Source organism: Achroia grisella, unplaced genomic scaffold, assembly GCF_030625045.1.
Source record: "Achroia grisella isolate CSIRO2021 unplaced genomic scaffold, CSIRO_AGI_Agris_v1 utg784, whole genome shotgun sequence".
Lineage (NCBI taxonomy): Eukaryota > Metazoa > Arthropoda > Insecta > Lepidoptera > Pyralidae > Achroia > Achroia grisella.
The window spans coordinates 2,956,833-2,974,382 of NW_026713024.1; the positions used below are offsets into that span (position 1 = coordinate 2,956,833).

At 31.9% G+C, this 17,550-nt stretch overlaps 1 protein-coding gene across 1 annotated transcript; it reads left to right on the forward strand.

Annotated features, from left to right (window-relative positions):
* The first annotated feature begins 1,535 nt into the window (after positions 1–1,535).
* Positions 1,536–11,641, forward strand: LOC131851487 (beta-1,3-glucan-binding protein-like). Its single transcript, XM_059201993.1, has 8 exons — positions 1,536–1,707; positions 6,782–7,006; positions 7,511–7,770; positions 8,694–8,827; positions 9,237–9,403; positions 9,861–10,085; positions 10,588–10,730; positions 11,380–11,641. Exons 1-8 carry the CDS (start codon positions 1,575–1,577, stop codon positions 11,560–11,562), a joined length of 1,470 nt encoding a protein of 489 aa, XP_059057976.1. The 5' UTR covers positions 1,536–1,574; the 3' UTR covers positions 11,563–11,641.
* Positions 11,642–17,550: the final 5,909 nt, after the last annotated feature.

The window sequence follows — 17,550 nt, forward strand, 5'->3', positions numbered from 1 at the left end:
ATTTTAGCAAAGACTTCCTTATCCTTACTAAAATGTCTCTCTGTCAAAACTACTGAACCGATTTAAATGAAAGTTGGTACCCAGATAGTTTAGACCCTGAGAAAGGACATATCCTAATTTTTAATGCGAAAAGGACGGACAGAAGAGATGTAAGGTCTTATGGAAGTATAGTTATTTTTAGGTTGTTGATATTTAATCAATATGACATAAATAATAATAATAATCTCAGGACAATTCACACAGCGCCATCTAGTCCCAAGTTAAGCTAGCTAAAGCTTGTGTTATGGGTACTAGATAACTGATACAGATATATAGATAATTTTTTTTTTCGTAAATACATACATATTATACAAGAGAAAACACCCAGACTGATACAAACAATTATACTCATGAATACAAATGTTTGTGCCGTGCGAGGAATCGAACCCGCGACCATCGGACGTAAAGCGGTGTGCTAGACCGCTAGACCACCGAGGTCGTCAGTAAATATAACAATCAAAGTAATAAGACGAAAATATACGAATCTGGTGGGGTCGTATTGGTTTGTACCATGTGCCGTGGAGACGTTGGGCCCATGGAGCCTGGAAGCCAAATTGTTTTTAACATATATTTCAGCGTGGCTCATTGAGGTTACCTGTGATCAGAGAACTGGTAGCTACTTTGCTCAAAGGCTAAGTATGGCCATTCAAAGAGGCAACGCTGCTAGTATCTTGGGTACGCTGCCTCGATATGCCGCGTTGGATTACAATGATTGTTTTTTGTAATTGTTTGTATTGAATTATGATTATAGATAAATAAAGTAAATTAATTGAAAAAAAAAACAATTAAAATTTGTAAAAAAAAATATCCTAGGGATGAAATAAAATAAGTTGTGGGTGGTGCTAGTACAATATGTACAAATATGGTACTTCTTCTTCTTTTTCTCATTCGCTTCGTTCTTGTCAGAACGATCGTGGTCTTTATGTAGTGGGATGTGAGGCTGATGTCATCCGTCGCACGACAGCTCGCCATTTGTCTCTACTGTCTGCCATTCTGGTACACTCGTGGAGTGGACCGCCTATTGCTTCTTTAATGTGGTCGGTCCATCGCATGGGTGATCGTCCACGGGGTCTAGTCCGGTACTTACACAACTGTAATATTTCTGAATCAGTTTGTACCTGATTGTCATTTGCGTGTGTCTGATCAGTTTCTTGTTCATAGTAATAATCTTATTAAAATCATAAAGTTTGTTAGTATAGACGTATAGATGGATGCATGTTTGTTACTCTTTCACGCAAAAACTACTAAATGGATTTTAATGTTACTTTACAATAATATAGCTTATACATCAAAATAAAACATAGGCTATAAATTTCACACCTATTGCACAGCTAGTAAACTATAAATCTGTGATAATTGTGTCGCAGAAATTTTTATATATTATCAATGACAATTATATTGGTTGTCATTACGAAAACCCAAACAGAATTACATTACGGATTTCTTACTTCGATTTTCCTGCTTCTCAAAAGATGCGCAAACGCAATCTAATTGAGTCCGCAGTCGGCCGGCGAACGTTGTCGAGATAGAACGTGATGGCACATAAATTGCTTTATTTTGTTGTGTTAATGGCCTGGTGCCATGCACAACCGCGAGCAGCTCAATATGTGGTGCCAGCAGCTAAACTTGAAGCCATATACCCTAAAGGTCTGAGGGTCTCCGTTCCAGGTAAATAAATTTCGCATTTTTCTCTTAACAATAATAATAAGTGTGACCCGTAATTCTAAATTACGATATCGAATAATTTCGAGGATTAAAAGAAGTAAAAAAATAATAATAAATGTTAAAGAAGACCTTTACAAAGTTTCTTATATGAAGGTTATAAATGTTGATAGAGTATTAAGCAACTATACAATAATATAAATGATTTTCGATTTGATTTGATTTGATTAAAACATTGCCCTATTTCGTGTTGTTTACTATGAAATAAGTAATTAACTACGTAATTTTTTTTATAACTGGAATGTCAACATTCAAGTACCTTCCCAATAAATCAACTTTGACGGCCTCAGTGATTTAGGGATTTTGCACGCCGCTTTAATTCCGATTTCTCGTATGAAATTGTAAAGAGCGGTGTAGAATGATTAATGAATTTGTATCTAATAGAATTACAATTGTTTTAGAACAACTTCTACCGCCTACTTCTTAGTCATTCAATCAATTCAATCCGTGAATTTGCATTCTAAATATCGGGGTATATTCATAATATAAACTTTTATTAAAACTATTAAGACATTTTGTATTATATTCAATCAAAATATAATAATTATGTGATTAATTACCGTTCTGTTTGGACCGTGCAGATAGAGAGACCATAACTCACTTTGTAATAATATAGATAAAAGTAATAAATTATATATAATGAGTCGATTAACTAACGTAAATATCAAATATAAGGAAAAGTCACTCATAACTTAACTATACATGAACTCATAATAATATAAAACATCAAATAAAACATTTTTTTATGTTGGTAGTTTATATATACTACTTAACTATCAACACGCCCCATCTTCGCTTAGGTGTACATGTATTACATATATAAAATTTCCTCTTAAATCACTCTATCTATTACTAAAAACTGTAATCAAATCCGTTTCTTAGTTTATAAGATCTAAGCGAACAGACAGCGGAAGCGACTGTCATCTCATGCTATATATATAAATATTAGAAATGGCAAACCAGATGATGGCTACATTTAAAGTAATAACATATATGTATACGAAATTATTTTGTCCTTTTTCCGACTCGCTCTCCTGCGATAATAAACACAGTAAACAAAAAAATTAAGAAAATCTAAATAGATTTATATGTATATAAGTAAAAAATAGACTTCCCAAAATAACACTTAATTCGATAAAATATAATAAATAAACTTCATAAACGTAACTTAAAATTCTTACATAGGTAATATATATTTTTTTTTCCCTGAAAATGTTCACTAAAAGAACTGATTACAGGCAGGCAATAAAAATAAGCATCTGGACCGCATATATACCTTATCAGGGATTAGGGTCAGTTACTTTTTTATTATATAAAACCCCATTATATATGTGACAAGATAACCCGGTCGCCGTGGAATAAATTTCCTACGTCATATAAATCCTGTAAAATGACCACAAAAGGAGAGTACTTATACTTAACAGATTATTTAGTAAGTACATATTTTTTCTTTTGTGTATTTATTTTGTATCTTTTCCTGTGTAACTTCCATATCCTACTAATATTATAAAAGCGAAAGTGAGTATGGATGGATAGATGTTTGTTGCTCTTTTACACAAAAACTACTGAACGGATTTTGATGAAACTTTACAGTAATATAGTTTATACACCAGAATAACACTTATGCTATAATTTATAAAGATATTATGTAAATTGTGCGAAATATGATGATAAACGTCAAGTACAAGTAAGTGTAAGCGCAGATAAGGTTGCGTGTGTCAGCTAGTATGTCATAGATGTATGTATGACAGATTACATACATATAATGTAAAGTAATGTAATGTAATACGGATACAAATAAATAAATAAAAAGAGATGGATGGACTGTGTGAAAGATGATATGGTAAGAAAGGAAGTAAATAACGCGATGACTGCGAAGGGATGAATGGACGAGAAAAACATATTACGCCGACCCCAAATAAATGGGATAAGGAAGAAGCAGATGATGAATGTAATGTAATACGGACTCTATTCATTTAGCTTCTCATCTGAGGCGGTGTGTGTGCATATAGAGAAAGATTAGATACATATAAAATTACTTATCCCAACTTTGGCTCCACTTTCTCAGCAATGTCGTATGTAGATGGCCAAAAAAATACATAACGACTGTAATATATATATATATATATACTATACTATTATATATGTATGTATTATACTTACAAACATTGCTAAATAAAATAATAGTCAACACCATACAAAAATCGGTGCTTTCGAAGTATGCTAAGAAACATGCAAATGAAAACAGAAATTTTGCATTTTATATAAATATGCATTCTACTCTATGGATTTGGAAAATTAGATGCAGGAGACAATTTACGGTAACTGCTGATTTGTGAATTATAATACAATTTCATGCTTGGTTGCAATAATATAGTTATTTAGGGTTCAACACATTTACCAGACGTATATTAGTCAAATATATATGACAGCATCAGTGGTTTTGCGGTTTAACACATCGCCTTACTTTAGATGGTCGCGAGTTCCATTCCTCGCACGATAATATTTGTATTAATGGAAATGAATTTAATATTTCGTATCCTGAGATATTAAATATTATTATCATCCTACAAATAAAAGCAAATTGAAACTTTTCAAACCATCTGTTTTACAAAAAAGCAATCGCATTATCTATCATGACGATGACTTAATAATGGTTGATGATTTGATTTAATTTCACAAGAATTCATTGAATTTAAATAAAAGCAACATATTGATTTATTTATTTATTTCTCCTCACAAACATAATGACAACAATACATGTAGTATTTTTTATAGTAAAATACTTAAATTTATTATTTTAATCGATTTGCTGTGAGGAGCTGGTGTCTGAGATAGGCATAACCTGTAAAATATAATAGTAACAAAGAGAAAATGCTGTTGTATATAAAATTGCAAAAAAATTCATGCAAATGGAAAGCAAAAAAAGGTATTTTCTGTTAGCAAAGATGACATAACCGCGTTTGATATCCAGTTATGTATGTATCATCTAATTGCCAAGAGACAAAACAAATCGTTTCCTTAACTAATCAGTATTACTCAAGACTGGTTTCTCGATTACGGCTTCCTTAAGCAATGTAATTATTATATTTTACCTTGATGACTATTCACGTGACAGAGTCAGACTAGAATGTGTAACTACTCTTTTTCACCCCAAATCGTCATTGAAAGCGACTAAGACTAAGAAACAAATCGTCAAATAAGGTAAATAGATATTATTTAAAAGAGCAACACGCAAGTTTCTTGCTCATTCTTCTTGTGATGAGACAGGTTTCCGAATGAGCGGTAGATTGAAAAAAATGTGATGACTGTTCAAAAGTGCTTCATTTAGTATAGTGCTTGATTTTCTATTCTATTCTATAATCACAAAGTCATATATATAACAGAAAAAAGACTCAAAATAAACCCTACACTTTGGTAATAGACTTAATCCATCTCTTATGATAAAAAACTCCAATTTAGCAGAAAACTAGAATAACTAGTTCTGACGACGTCGTTGTATTGTCGTGGGAATCTAATAAAAACCGTCTAAAAAAATGGGAAATCAAATCAAAAAATTGCATGAGAATTTTAGTTTTAATTCCCCATTTTTAGACGGTTTTTATTAGATTCCCTTAATCCTAGGTGCAACCTTTGTATGGGTGTTTGGGTTAAAGGATGGATAAAAGTCAAGTATAAATATCCCTGTGATTGAATCGTATTTTAATCATAGAATCCATATCGAGTTATAGTTCATATATAATAGAACTTAGTCCTCAAGAATGGAAACGTGTGAATATTTATTTATTTATTTAATAAATAAAATAAAATATATACTTAGTAAATAAATTAACACTAAAATAATCTGTCACACAAATAAATATTTATACGTTCTTATTCATAAGGACTAAGTTCTGTGTAAAAATCATAATAGACTCTCTTATGTAAGATAATAAAACCGTATATTGTGTCATTTCAAGTCGTCTGCATAAAATAACATTCAAAATGCTTTGAATTTCATGGTTATTTTGTACAATATATATTTAAGTTACGTGCTCAGAATGACGACAAAATTCGTTGACAGAATTTGCAATAATAACAAATAAAGTAACCAGATATTTAGTCCCGAAATATCTTTGGTTCAATGACATAACATTAAGTTTTTCACCGGGCACTTCTTAAATTAGTTACAGTAACATCAGATTCTTAAGAGCCAATGAACCTAATGCCGCAGTAAAAATTTCACGGTCCGCTCTTCAAGTCAAAGACCAGTAAGTACTGTGGAACAGGTTCAAAAAACCTGTTCACGGTTCATCTAAATAATTATTTACATCTTCAAGATATTCGTTTTTTGTTTACAACTGACAACTGAAGCTAATAGCTTTGTGAAACTATGTAGCAATTGAATGATTGATAGATAATAAAGTATTACCGTTATTGAAACGCAAACACATTATTAAAAAACAATGCGAATGACACTGCTTTAAATAGTGCTATCAACAACTGAAGACTATTTGTTGCATCTGCTTGTGCTTCTAATGACTTTTATGATTCTATAGCATATTCTTCGTGTGAATAAGGCCTCGAGGCTGGACCATATTAGTAAAAAGAGGATTACTATACTGGGTAGGTCTTGTGGCTTGAACCTAGATATTCGTAATCTTGATGGTAATACTGGGAACCCTAATTAGATGTATTTTAATTCTAACTTAAATTTATTACTTTCTGGAACCATCTTGGAGAGTTTGACTTGATCAACTATATTGCATTGTTCTAAAAATATCAATTGTTAACAATCACTTGCAGAATTTAATACAAACATGCAGTGTTGTCTATAGTAAGGTAGAGAGCCTACCGCCATCTTTATGATTAATTTAATTTGTAAATATTTTTATAGGAGTCAGTCAGTCAAAAAAATAAGTTGAAAAACGAAGTTTTTCATTATCAACTATGTAGTCTTGCTCTCATTACCTATGGGGTCAATATTATTAATTTCAGTATTAAAAGAATGATATTAAGAATTAGTCTTCCTGTGTTTCAGATGACGGCTTCTCTCTTTTTGCTTTTCACGGCAAGCTCAATGAAGAAATGGAAGGTTTAGAAGCTGGGCACTGGGCAAGAGATATTACAAAAGCCAAGGAGGGCAGGTGGACCTTCAGAGATCGAAATGCCCAATTGAAATTGGGAGACAAGATTTACTTCTGGACTTACGTCATAAAGGATGGCTTAGGATACAGACAGGACAATGGTGAATGGACAGTCACAGGTAAATAACTTAAAATAAGATAAAAACATAATGTACAAGTCAGTAATTTGGTATTTATGAGTAGGTATCTATAATTAGCGTTTTCCTCTCAAAAACCAGATTTTTAGGAATATATAATATTTTTCCTTATATTACCATATTAATTTGAGAAGTTTTTTTTACATATCATATACTATTACGAAGGATTTACCTTATAATCTGCAATACTGGTATAAAAAAGCTGAAAATTATGTTTGTAGTCGTTAATCTCTAGAACAGTCAGATTTGAAAAAAAAATTCTACTACTGAACCGATCATTTATGTCATCCTGCGTGATCTTTGTAATTAGATGTTTCTTTTTAATAAAACAGCTGGTGTACCCTATGGCATGGTTAATTCCTTATTAAGATTTGTAATTCAAATTCAATTCTTTAAATTTTGGTACTAGTGAAGAATGTAAATGTTTCCATCATTAATAAAAAGATAAAACTTGCCATTATAACTCCGCTTCTAATGTTCTTCCAGAGTTTGTCGACGAGGAAGGTAAACCCGTGGATCCAAGTCTGGCACCTGAACCAGCACCAACTCCACAGAAACCCCAAGAACCAAATAGGCCATCGCCTCCTGCACCTAGACCTGATCCACCATGTCAAATATCTAAAACTACCGTTCAAGGCAGGAATGCGGTTTGCGCTGGAAGTTTGATCTTCAGTGAGGACTTTGACAAACAAGGATTACAAAACTTGGTTAACTGGGAGGCCGAAATCAAGTTTCCTGAAGAACCGGTTAGCAATTTCTATAGCTTTATTATTGTTGTTGACCTTTGTGTAGTAACTGACCAGTAGTTTGTTTTCACACTCAACTCAAGAGCTTCATTACCATTTTTCTCGCTTGAATCTACATGGTTTATGTTATATATCTGATTTTAGTTATTATTTAATAATAATATTACTACATATCATATAGTATTATTATTATTATCTACAAATATAAATGAAATTGGAGTGTCTGTTTGTAATATTGAAATAACCGATTTTTACTAAATGCATATGAATATAATACGGTTCATACAAAATAACATTTTTTACAATTTTTATCTGTCTGTCTGTTTGTTACGGCTAATCTCTGATATGGCTGGATCGATTTTGCCGGAATTTTTTTTTGGCAGGTAGCTGATGTAATAAGAAGTAGCTTAGACTACCTTTATTTTAGAAAAATAAAGTTAAATTCAAAAAATAAAGTTGAATATAATAATAACTTTAGTTAACTATGAAGTAAGATAGAGAAAATAATGATAATCCAGGACAATTAATACCTCGGTATCTATTCCTATTAATATTAATTAATCAAGCAATATGACAGCCTAGTAGACTCGTAGTCTAGCGGATTAGCACCTAGCATTATTGGTCTTTCTTTGTATATTATCCAAATGGTTCGTGTAATACTACACACGGTGCTGCTCGCCAGTTCTCTTACTTGAACTCGGCTTTGACAGGCTCCCGCGTGTCTAGGTCCATTCTATATCAGTTGTATAATCCAAACTATGCTTATCTTGTATCACAGCCATTCTGGTAGTCAGTACCGAGGACGGGCTATGCCAAGTCTCTCGTTACTTTATTTTGTACGTAGTTTTATTATGTTTATTTTGTTATGAGTAAAATCATAACAGTCGTCGTGAATTTGCTATTTATTTTATTTTATTTTCCAGGATTATCCGTTCAACGTGTACATGGCAGATGAAACGTTAGCCTTAAATGATGGAAACCTTGTCATCAGTCCCAAACTACTGGAATCACATTTCCACCAGGGTATCCTGTCCGAGAGTCTCGATCTGACTAATAGGTGAGGAAAGCACTACCAACAGTAATTTTTTGCATTATTTTATCCAACAACACTACATGTATTTGTTTCCATCTATATTAGTGAGTAGAAATAAATAAAACATCATTATTATTATTCAAAATAACAATATGTTATCAGACGTTGTTTTGCCATATATATTGAAGTTCTAATATCACTATTAAAAATAGGGGCTGATGGTAGAAGGTTGAAAATTTAGGTTTGTATGTATTTTTAATTCCGAAACATATACAAGCTCATTTGAAAAGAATAAGACCTGAGTTTCTTGTTAGTTCTTCTTAACTCGAAAGCTGAACTGACGGTGGATTTTACATATCATAGTCTGTAATAGACCTATATGAATATTCTGGTTTGATTTGATTTGAAATCATTGATGATTGTTATTGTTCAGGTGTACAGGACCTATCGACACATCACAATGTAAACGCCAATCGTTGGGTGCCCAAATTCTACCTCCGGTCATGACTGGAAAGATTACCACCAAGAATAAATTCAATTTTATATTTGGAAAAATTGAAGTGCGCGCCAAGTTACCTGCTGGAAATTGGTTGATACCTGGTAAGTTTTATTTAAAACTTGTGTAATTATTTAATTAATTTTTATTTTGTTCCATTCCGCTACCATTTACGCATTTCTGAGACTAAAAATATTAGAAGCATTACAACGATTTATATAATTTTGTTTAATTATACCATTTGCATGTGCGGAAATTCAATTCTTTGCTTAATAGCAATAAAACGGATTTCCACAAAATAACATCATATCTACCTTTCAACCGTTTTCTGTTTTTATGTTAACTGGCCATGCCATAATGCCATATCTTTTTTAAGCATTTTGGCCAATGTACACATATGTAAACCTACAGTCAAATTAAAAATGTAAATGAGCGTTGATAATACAGTATAATAAATAAGAAACAAATAATTTTAAACGTACAATGAATAATAATAACAAAATGATCTTTATAAATCATCAAATCACAAATCATTCAGAGTACTTGGATTACTGTTTTCAGAAATAAACCTCGAACCTCGCGAAGATGCTTACGGCTCCCGTCGCTATGAGTCTGGTCTGATGAGAGTAGCTTTCGCTAAAGGAAACGCGATCTTCGCCAAGAAACTGTATGGTGGACCAGTACTATCAGACTCTGAACCGTTTAGGACCCTGTTATTGAAGGAAAAGATCGGCATCGACAACTGGAACAGAGACTATCATAATTACACGTTAATTTGGAAGCCAGGTAAGGAGTTAATAAACATGTCATGTTTTTGTTTGATATTAAGATTTCTTTCAGCAATAAGGCCGCCTTATTATAATTATACACATGTTCTATAATATAGTAAATTTGCCAGAAAAAAAATTCAAATGTGTCATAAAATATTTTCTTTGTAAAAAAGCTTATTATAAAATTAAAGAATTTATAAGTGATAATAATGTTTTTGTAGAAAATATCTAACTTAAAATTCATAGCGCTGACAATGTTATCTGATTGAACAGAGATTAAGTGCGTAGCGATTTCTATGTTGATTGTCGCATACCTAATCCTTGTTGTTAATTAAATATAAATAAATCAATATTTATTTAAAAGAACAACACACAAGTTTCTTGCTTATTCTTCTTGTGATGAATCTACATTCCGAATAAGCGGTAGAATAAAAAAACTTGACTATTCAAAAGTGCTTATATTAAGTTTATTTGAATAAATGATTTTCTATTCTATTCTATTCTATTCTTGATTGCAGACGGCATCGAGGTTTTAGTAGACAATGAGAGGTATGGAACCATTAATGCTGGTGAGGGTTTCTACTCCAGTGCTCGGGAACACGCGGTGCCGCATGCTGCAACCTGGCTCAGAGGCACCGTGATGGCACCACTCGATAAACTGGTAATAATAAATACCTGTGTGAATTGTCCTAGGTTACAGGTCCTTACAAAGTAAGCGAGGCGGGACAAATAGAAAAGTTAGAGGTACTTGGACATTAAACATATCTTTTTAACTGGTAACCAGAGAGAATGTGAACTGTCGATGTTGTGGTAAACGCAATACTTGATATGTCCACATTTATAATAATAGAAATAATAATAACCGAGGGCAATTTACAGAGCGTCCCAAGCAAATCTGAGCTTGTATTGTGGGTACTAGACAACTGAAATACTTAGATATTTTTTGTAAATACATAATATACATAGAAAACACTCAGACCAATATAATAATCGTACTCATAAATGCAAAAGTTTTGCATCGTGAGAGGAATCGAGCCTGCGACCATTGGAAGTAACGCGGTGTGCTAAATCACTAGACCAATGAGGCTGAATTGAATTGAATTAGAATTTTTGACAGGACGACGCTACAGTTGTCCCACAGATTAGTATTGCTTGTTATCGGTGTTTCTATTACCGGAGATTTAGTCAGAATTAAGAAAATATACACAAAAGTTTTTGGGTTAGCCAGATTTGCACTTAGGTTTTGTTCTATATCGGTTTGTAAAACACTAAGCACTTTAATAAGTTTTAATTAATCTGTTTTTTTTTAGTTCTATGTTTCCCTGGGTCTTCGAGTTGGAGGTGTCAATGACTTCGCTGACGTCACAGACAAGCCGTGGAGGAACCGAGCGATCAAGGCTGTGCTGAACTTCTGGAATGACAAAGACAATTGGTACCCAACCTGGTACGACTCAAACCTGAAGGTGGACTACGTTAGGGTTTATGCTCTGTGATAATGGTACTGAAAATATACTTTATGACACATAGAATTAAGTTTATAATAAAACAATGCATTTTCTATATTATTGTAAATGCGTTTCGCGTTTTGCGTTCGAATTTCGAAAATAATAATGGCGGACTTATACGATGACTAAATTTCTTTTCGCGGCAATTTATCAACATGTGTGGGATTTTGTATGGCATTTGTATCTTTAACTCAATAAACACAAGGTCCAAATCTTCTAGTGCTCTGAGTTAAAACATTTTATTATAGTTTTAATTCGTGAAACTATTACGCATTTAGCATTTCTAAAAATGCTTCTTTACAAAGTATAGACAACATCTCTTCACTTAGATCATTTAAACTACGCAACGGATTTTAATGCATTTTTAGCAATAGATAGAGTGATTGAATAGAAAGGTTTACATGTAAAATACATGTACACCCGTGCGAAGCCGGGCTAGTAGCTAGTATATTATAAAATACACTAATATTATGAGTATTCTAGATATTTAAAACTGCACATTCTAACGTCTCTTGTTCAGAATTGAATTCAGGACTAGACCGGCTGTAATAGCGGCAAAACAGTACAGTTTATTGTCACCGTATAATCCCGCTATATTTTTCAAACAAGGTGATAAATACTCTTTGGACATAAACTATTTCATTGATTTTATAAGACTGTAATTATAAAGGTTCATTTGCAACGAATTTTATTTGTAGACCCTAAGTTTAATTGTAGGTCTAATAAAATAGAAAAAGAGAAAGGTAACAAAACTGATAACCAAATAATCAATGCCTGTAGTCTCTCCCACATCCGAAATGATTAGATAGACGGCCTCGGTGGTCTAGTGATTTAGTACATGGCCATACTTCCGATAGTCGCGGGTTCAATTAACATACAATACAAACATTGACTTGGGTGTTATCTTTGTATGTACTAAAATACATAATAATAAAATCTTTACATTATGTATTTCTACATACAATAAGAAAAACAGTAAATAGAAAATTAATAAGAAAAGTCGGTCTTATCGCTATAAGCAATTTCTTACATATGTTTAAGCTTTTGTATCAGTTGTTTCGTATCCACAGAAGAATGAAAGAAGTTCTTCTTCATTTAGTTCTAGATGGCTCTGCGCACTGCTCGGGTTATAATAAAAATAACTCTAACGAACTTTATGTGCCAATCAAAAGGCGGCCATATCGCTTAAAGCGATCTCTTACGGACTAACTTCTATTAACTTATCATGATTAAAAAGTTCATGCAGCCTTTGGGTGTGTAAATTGTAACTGTACATTCGATTCCGTGATGATTTAGTTATTAGTTTTGTTATATTTTGACAACATACAGAGTAACCACACGTTAGTGGTAAATAAATGACTGACAATAATAATAGTATACCAAATTAATTATAATGTAATAACATGTTTAAAGCACTTCAAATATCTCAAAACAAGCGTCTTAAATGTACATAAACTTGCGTACATTTTTGACTTCACGTATTAGTTGTTTAAAATAAATGTAAAACTTGTTACTTAATGTGCTCAAATTATGTATAGTAATTAATAATATTTCACTTTTAGTTAGTTAAATAAGTTCAGTTATGTCATCAGTTCTCGATGATCCGGCTCGAAGGACCATATGAATAACGGACACAAAAAATACCACTACCGATAATATCACTTTCTTGTTTACTAGTCTTATGATATGAGACTATATAATAGTATATACTACTATATATAAGTAATTTTACAAAATAAAAATCTATTCTTAACAATACATATTATGGCATCAAATTTATATAATTAACTAGCTGTACTCACGACTTCGTCCGCGTGGAATTTAACTTTCTTTTTCTAAAATAAAAGTAACCTAGTTACTACTTACTACTTATTACATCAGCTACCTGCCAAAAAAAGTCCCGTCAAAATCGGTCCAGCCATTTCAGACCGACAGACAGACAGACAAATATTGTAAAAAATGTTATTTTGGTGTACCGTATTTATATTCATATGTGTGTAATAGAAAACGATTTCAACGAATTCAATATTACAAACAGATACTCCAATTTTGTTTATATGTATAGATAAATTTTTAAATTTCTAATTTCGAATCTTTATATAAATAAAAAGTGAAATATTGTTAGAACACTCATTATGAAGGTTTTATATTCATATTGACTAGTTTATTTAAGTAACTAAAGTTCTAAGTTGTACTTGTACACATTTTTTGACCTCGATATTGCAAGTTGTACACTTATTTAAAGAATAATACTAAATTCCATACGAATATCAAATATTATTAATTTAACATGCTCAAAATAAATGTATAACTTGAATCTTAAATTATTCATGATATATGTAAGTACAACTTAATATTTTAGTTTTGTAAACAATTTGTCTACGACTTGTCTACGAAACTAAATTTTAATGAGATTCTTAAGAAGTGAACAATTAGTTATTTAAGTTACGTTCCTTAAAAACTTGTTTATGTAACTAAAATAACTGTAAGGAAACAACTTTGTATTCGAGATGTTTCCAAATGTAATAATTATGTAGTTATAATTAAACATGTTAGTTGCTCAACATTGTACTGCAGTAAAATTTTATAGGATCGATTTTTTTAATGTGATAATAATAAACTTTTTAAATCATAATATTTAATTTATTTATAATCATAAGATTTTGTTTAAGTTGTCCAATATCCTTAACTGAACCTTAAACTACTTGGAGATGATAACATAATTACAAAAACAATATTATATATATATATAAAATATATTTTTTGTGGTATTTGATTTCCCACCGCTGCCCATCAACCGCTTTCTGTTCTTACCTAATGGTTAGCTGGTAGAGATGGATGCCATATGGCATTAAGCTCACCAAATTGTACAATTTTTAAAAGTGCAATAAAGAATAAATAAAATAAATAAATAAATTTGAGGATGTTGTAGCTTGATGTAAAATAATCGTTTTGTACTACGTGCATATGAATATAAATACGGTACATACACTAAAATATCATTTTTTACAATTTTTGTCTGTCTGTCTGTCTGTCTGTTTGTTTGTTCCGGCTAATCTCTGAAATCGATGGACCGATTTTTATTGTACTTCTTTTGCAGGTAGCTGATGTAATAAGGAGTAACTTGTACTACGTTTATTTTAGAAAAATAAAGTTTGTTCCGACTATGTATATATATATACTCGTATTATACTGGCGACCCGTCCCGGTATTGGGCGGATGCATTACAGAACAACTTGTTATGCTATGTTTAGCATAACAAGTTGTTCTATACTATAACACGGATGTTATAAATCTTTCTCTTGAATCACTCTGTCTACTACTATGTAATATTATGTTATCTGTGCTATTACTGAACAGTGTATTAAAATCCGTTTTGTAATTTAAAAGTTAAGCCAACAGACAGCAGCGAAGACTTGTTTTATACTATGTAACTAACCACCCGCCCCGCTGTACCCGGACGTCGTCCAGGTGGAATTTACTTTATTTTTCTAAAATAAAAGTAGCTTAAGTTACTACTTATTACATCAGCTACCTGCCAATAAAAGTCCCGTTAAAATCGGTCCAGCCATTTCAGAGATTAGCCGAAACAAACAGCCAGACAGACAAAAATTGTAAACAATGTTATTTTAGTGTATGTACCGTATTTATAATCATATGCAGGTAGTAAAAAACGGTTATTTCAATATTACAAACATACACTCCAATTTTATTTATATGTATAGATATATATAATATTATACATATAAACCTTTTCCTCTTGAATCACCCGATCTATTACTGAAAACTGGATAAAATAAGTTTCGTAGTTTAAAAGATAGAAGCGACCAGACAGCGCCGACGATCGTTTTGTACTATGTACCTACGTACCTACTTATCTCATAAGTATAGATAATGGAAATGGTCTCTTAATGTAACATACTATAACACGACCTGAGAAACTCCTTCACTTCTCATTATAATCACGTCGTGTCTTTGTCTTTCTGGAATTGTCACATTAAATACCACATAAGTGGTTATCACACACATAATATACTCAACGTGAACCCGGTTTAGACCCATTCTGTGGTAATGAATAAATTGAGCTGGAGTATAGAGATGGAGCTAAATGGGGCTAATAACAAACAAAATGCAAGGGCATTTTTTTTTTTCGGAAAACGACTTTAAATCTAGCACATCTAAGTCGCTTTCCCAAAATGCTTTTTTTGTTAATGCAGTGTCTTCATCAGGCAGGAATTGGCATTCAGTCTCTTATTTTACTTACGGTCCTGCTATCTTTTTCAGAAAAGATACCTGCAAAGGTATTAGAAAAAAGTGCTGCCCATAAGCACCCGCAACACCAGAGAAATTGCAAGTTCGTTGCCGTCCTTATAAGAAGGCATAAGAATAATAATAATATGATTGTTTAAATATACATAATATATTTAAATACTCATATATAATACAATCATAATCATGAATAATCAAGGAATCAAACCCGTGACCACGAGAAGTATTTAATAATCACATCAATAGCTGGTACGTGATGATGCGGCTCGAATGATAGATGGTAGGTTTGATGGCTTCAGCAGATTACAGGGTTGTCGAAATGATAGAATTTGTAAGCAAATATATCTTAAATGTAATGGTTAAATACTGTGATAACTATAAATTTGGTGGAGTGTACAAAATGTACATTATATCGATCGGTTGATATTTTAAGTCTGTACGGTACGTTGCGTATTTAAATTGGATGGGTGTGCGCTCCAATCAGAACGCTCCCTTTGTGTTGCGTTTTGTTGCTGCTTGTACGCGACAATAGCCATATATAAAAACAAATTAACATAATAAGCCTCTGTAATATATAATCCCATCAAAAACATAAATGTGAAATGATAGCCGAGTTTAATATTATGATATATGCCTTGATTGTTGACTTCTACGACAAAAGAGATGAGATCTAAATGGGTGCCAAGTTCAATGGTCTGTCCTGAAATGTATTTATAACAATATAAAATATCATTTCTTCTTATAACTTAGGATAATATACTGTAGCCTAAGGTCTAACTTGGCCAGTTCTCATATACCAATTATTACTTTCGATTGCTAGTTACTATTAATATTAAAATAGGAACCGACAAGTAACATGTTTAGAACTTGCGAAGGCTACAGTATATTTCGTATATGAAAACTAGCCAAGTTAGACCATTGAACTTGGCACCCATTTAGATATCATCTCTTTTGTCGTAGAAGTCAACAATCAAGGCATATATCATAATATTAAACTCGGCTATCATTTCACATTTATGTTTTTGATGGGATATCATTACTTTTTGTACATAAATTATACTAGGTACATATTTATAACTAAATTAATACCAAATTATTTTTGATAAATTACTGTATTTTCGTATATTTACGGGGTATAATTGTCTTTTTTTTGTGTTATTTTCTATATTTTCTTGTAACTTTTAAATGTTGAAGTCCAAAGCCAATTCAGTATCAGGAATTTTTGGGCAAATCGGGGCGGTATAACGTCCACAGATGGTTGTACTCTACAATAGAGCTCTCGTGACTTGGATCTAAATTGTTAAGACGTACCCCATCTAAGGTTTTAACTCTGGAGAGTCCAATGTAAACCTGCCCTTTATTAAATATGGAGGAGCCTATGTTGAGAAGAGGACTGCCAAAACTAAGGCCTTGTGATTTGTGGATAGTAATAGCATATGTTAAGCAAATACGGAATTGTTCTCTTTCAACATATACATTATTTAATATCTGAAACTTCGTATTGACACGTTATAGTTCGTAAAGACGATTATGTAACAAATTGTTATCTATTGAATTCTCAAGAAAACAATTTGTTACCAATGAGTTCTCATTCTCGAGTTAACTATACATTCCTACTTATAACTATACTAAAATTGTTATTAATTTTTGGTTTAAACTATTGTCTATACCATACGTATTTACTAAAATAATGTAATAATAATATAA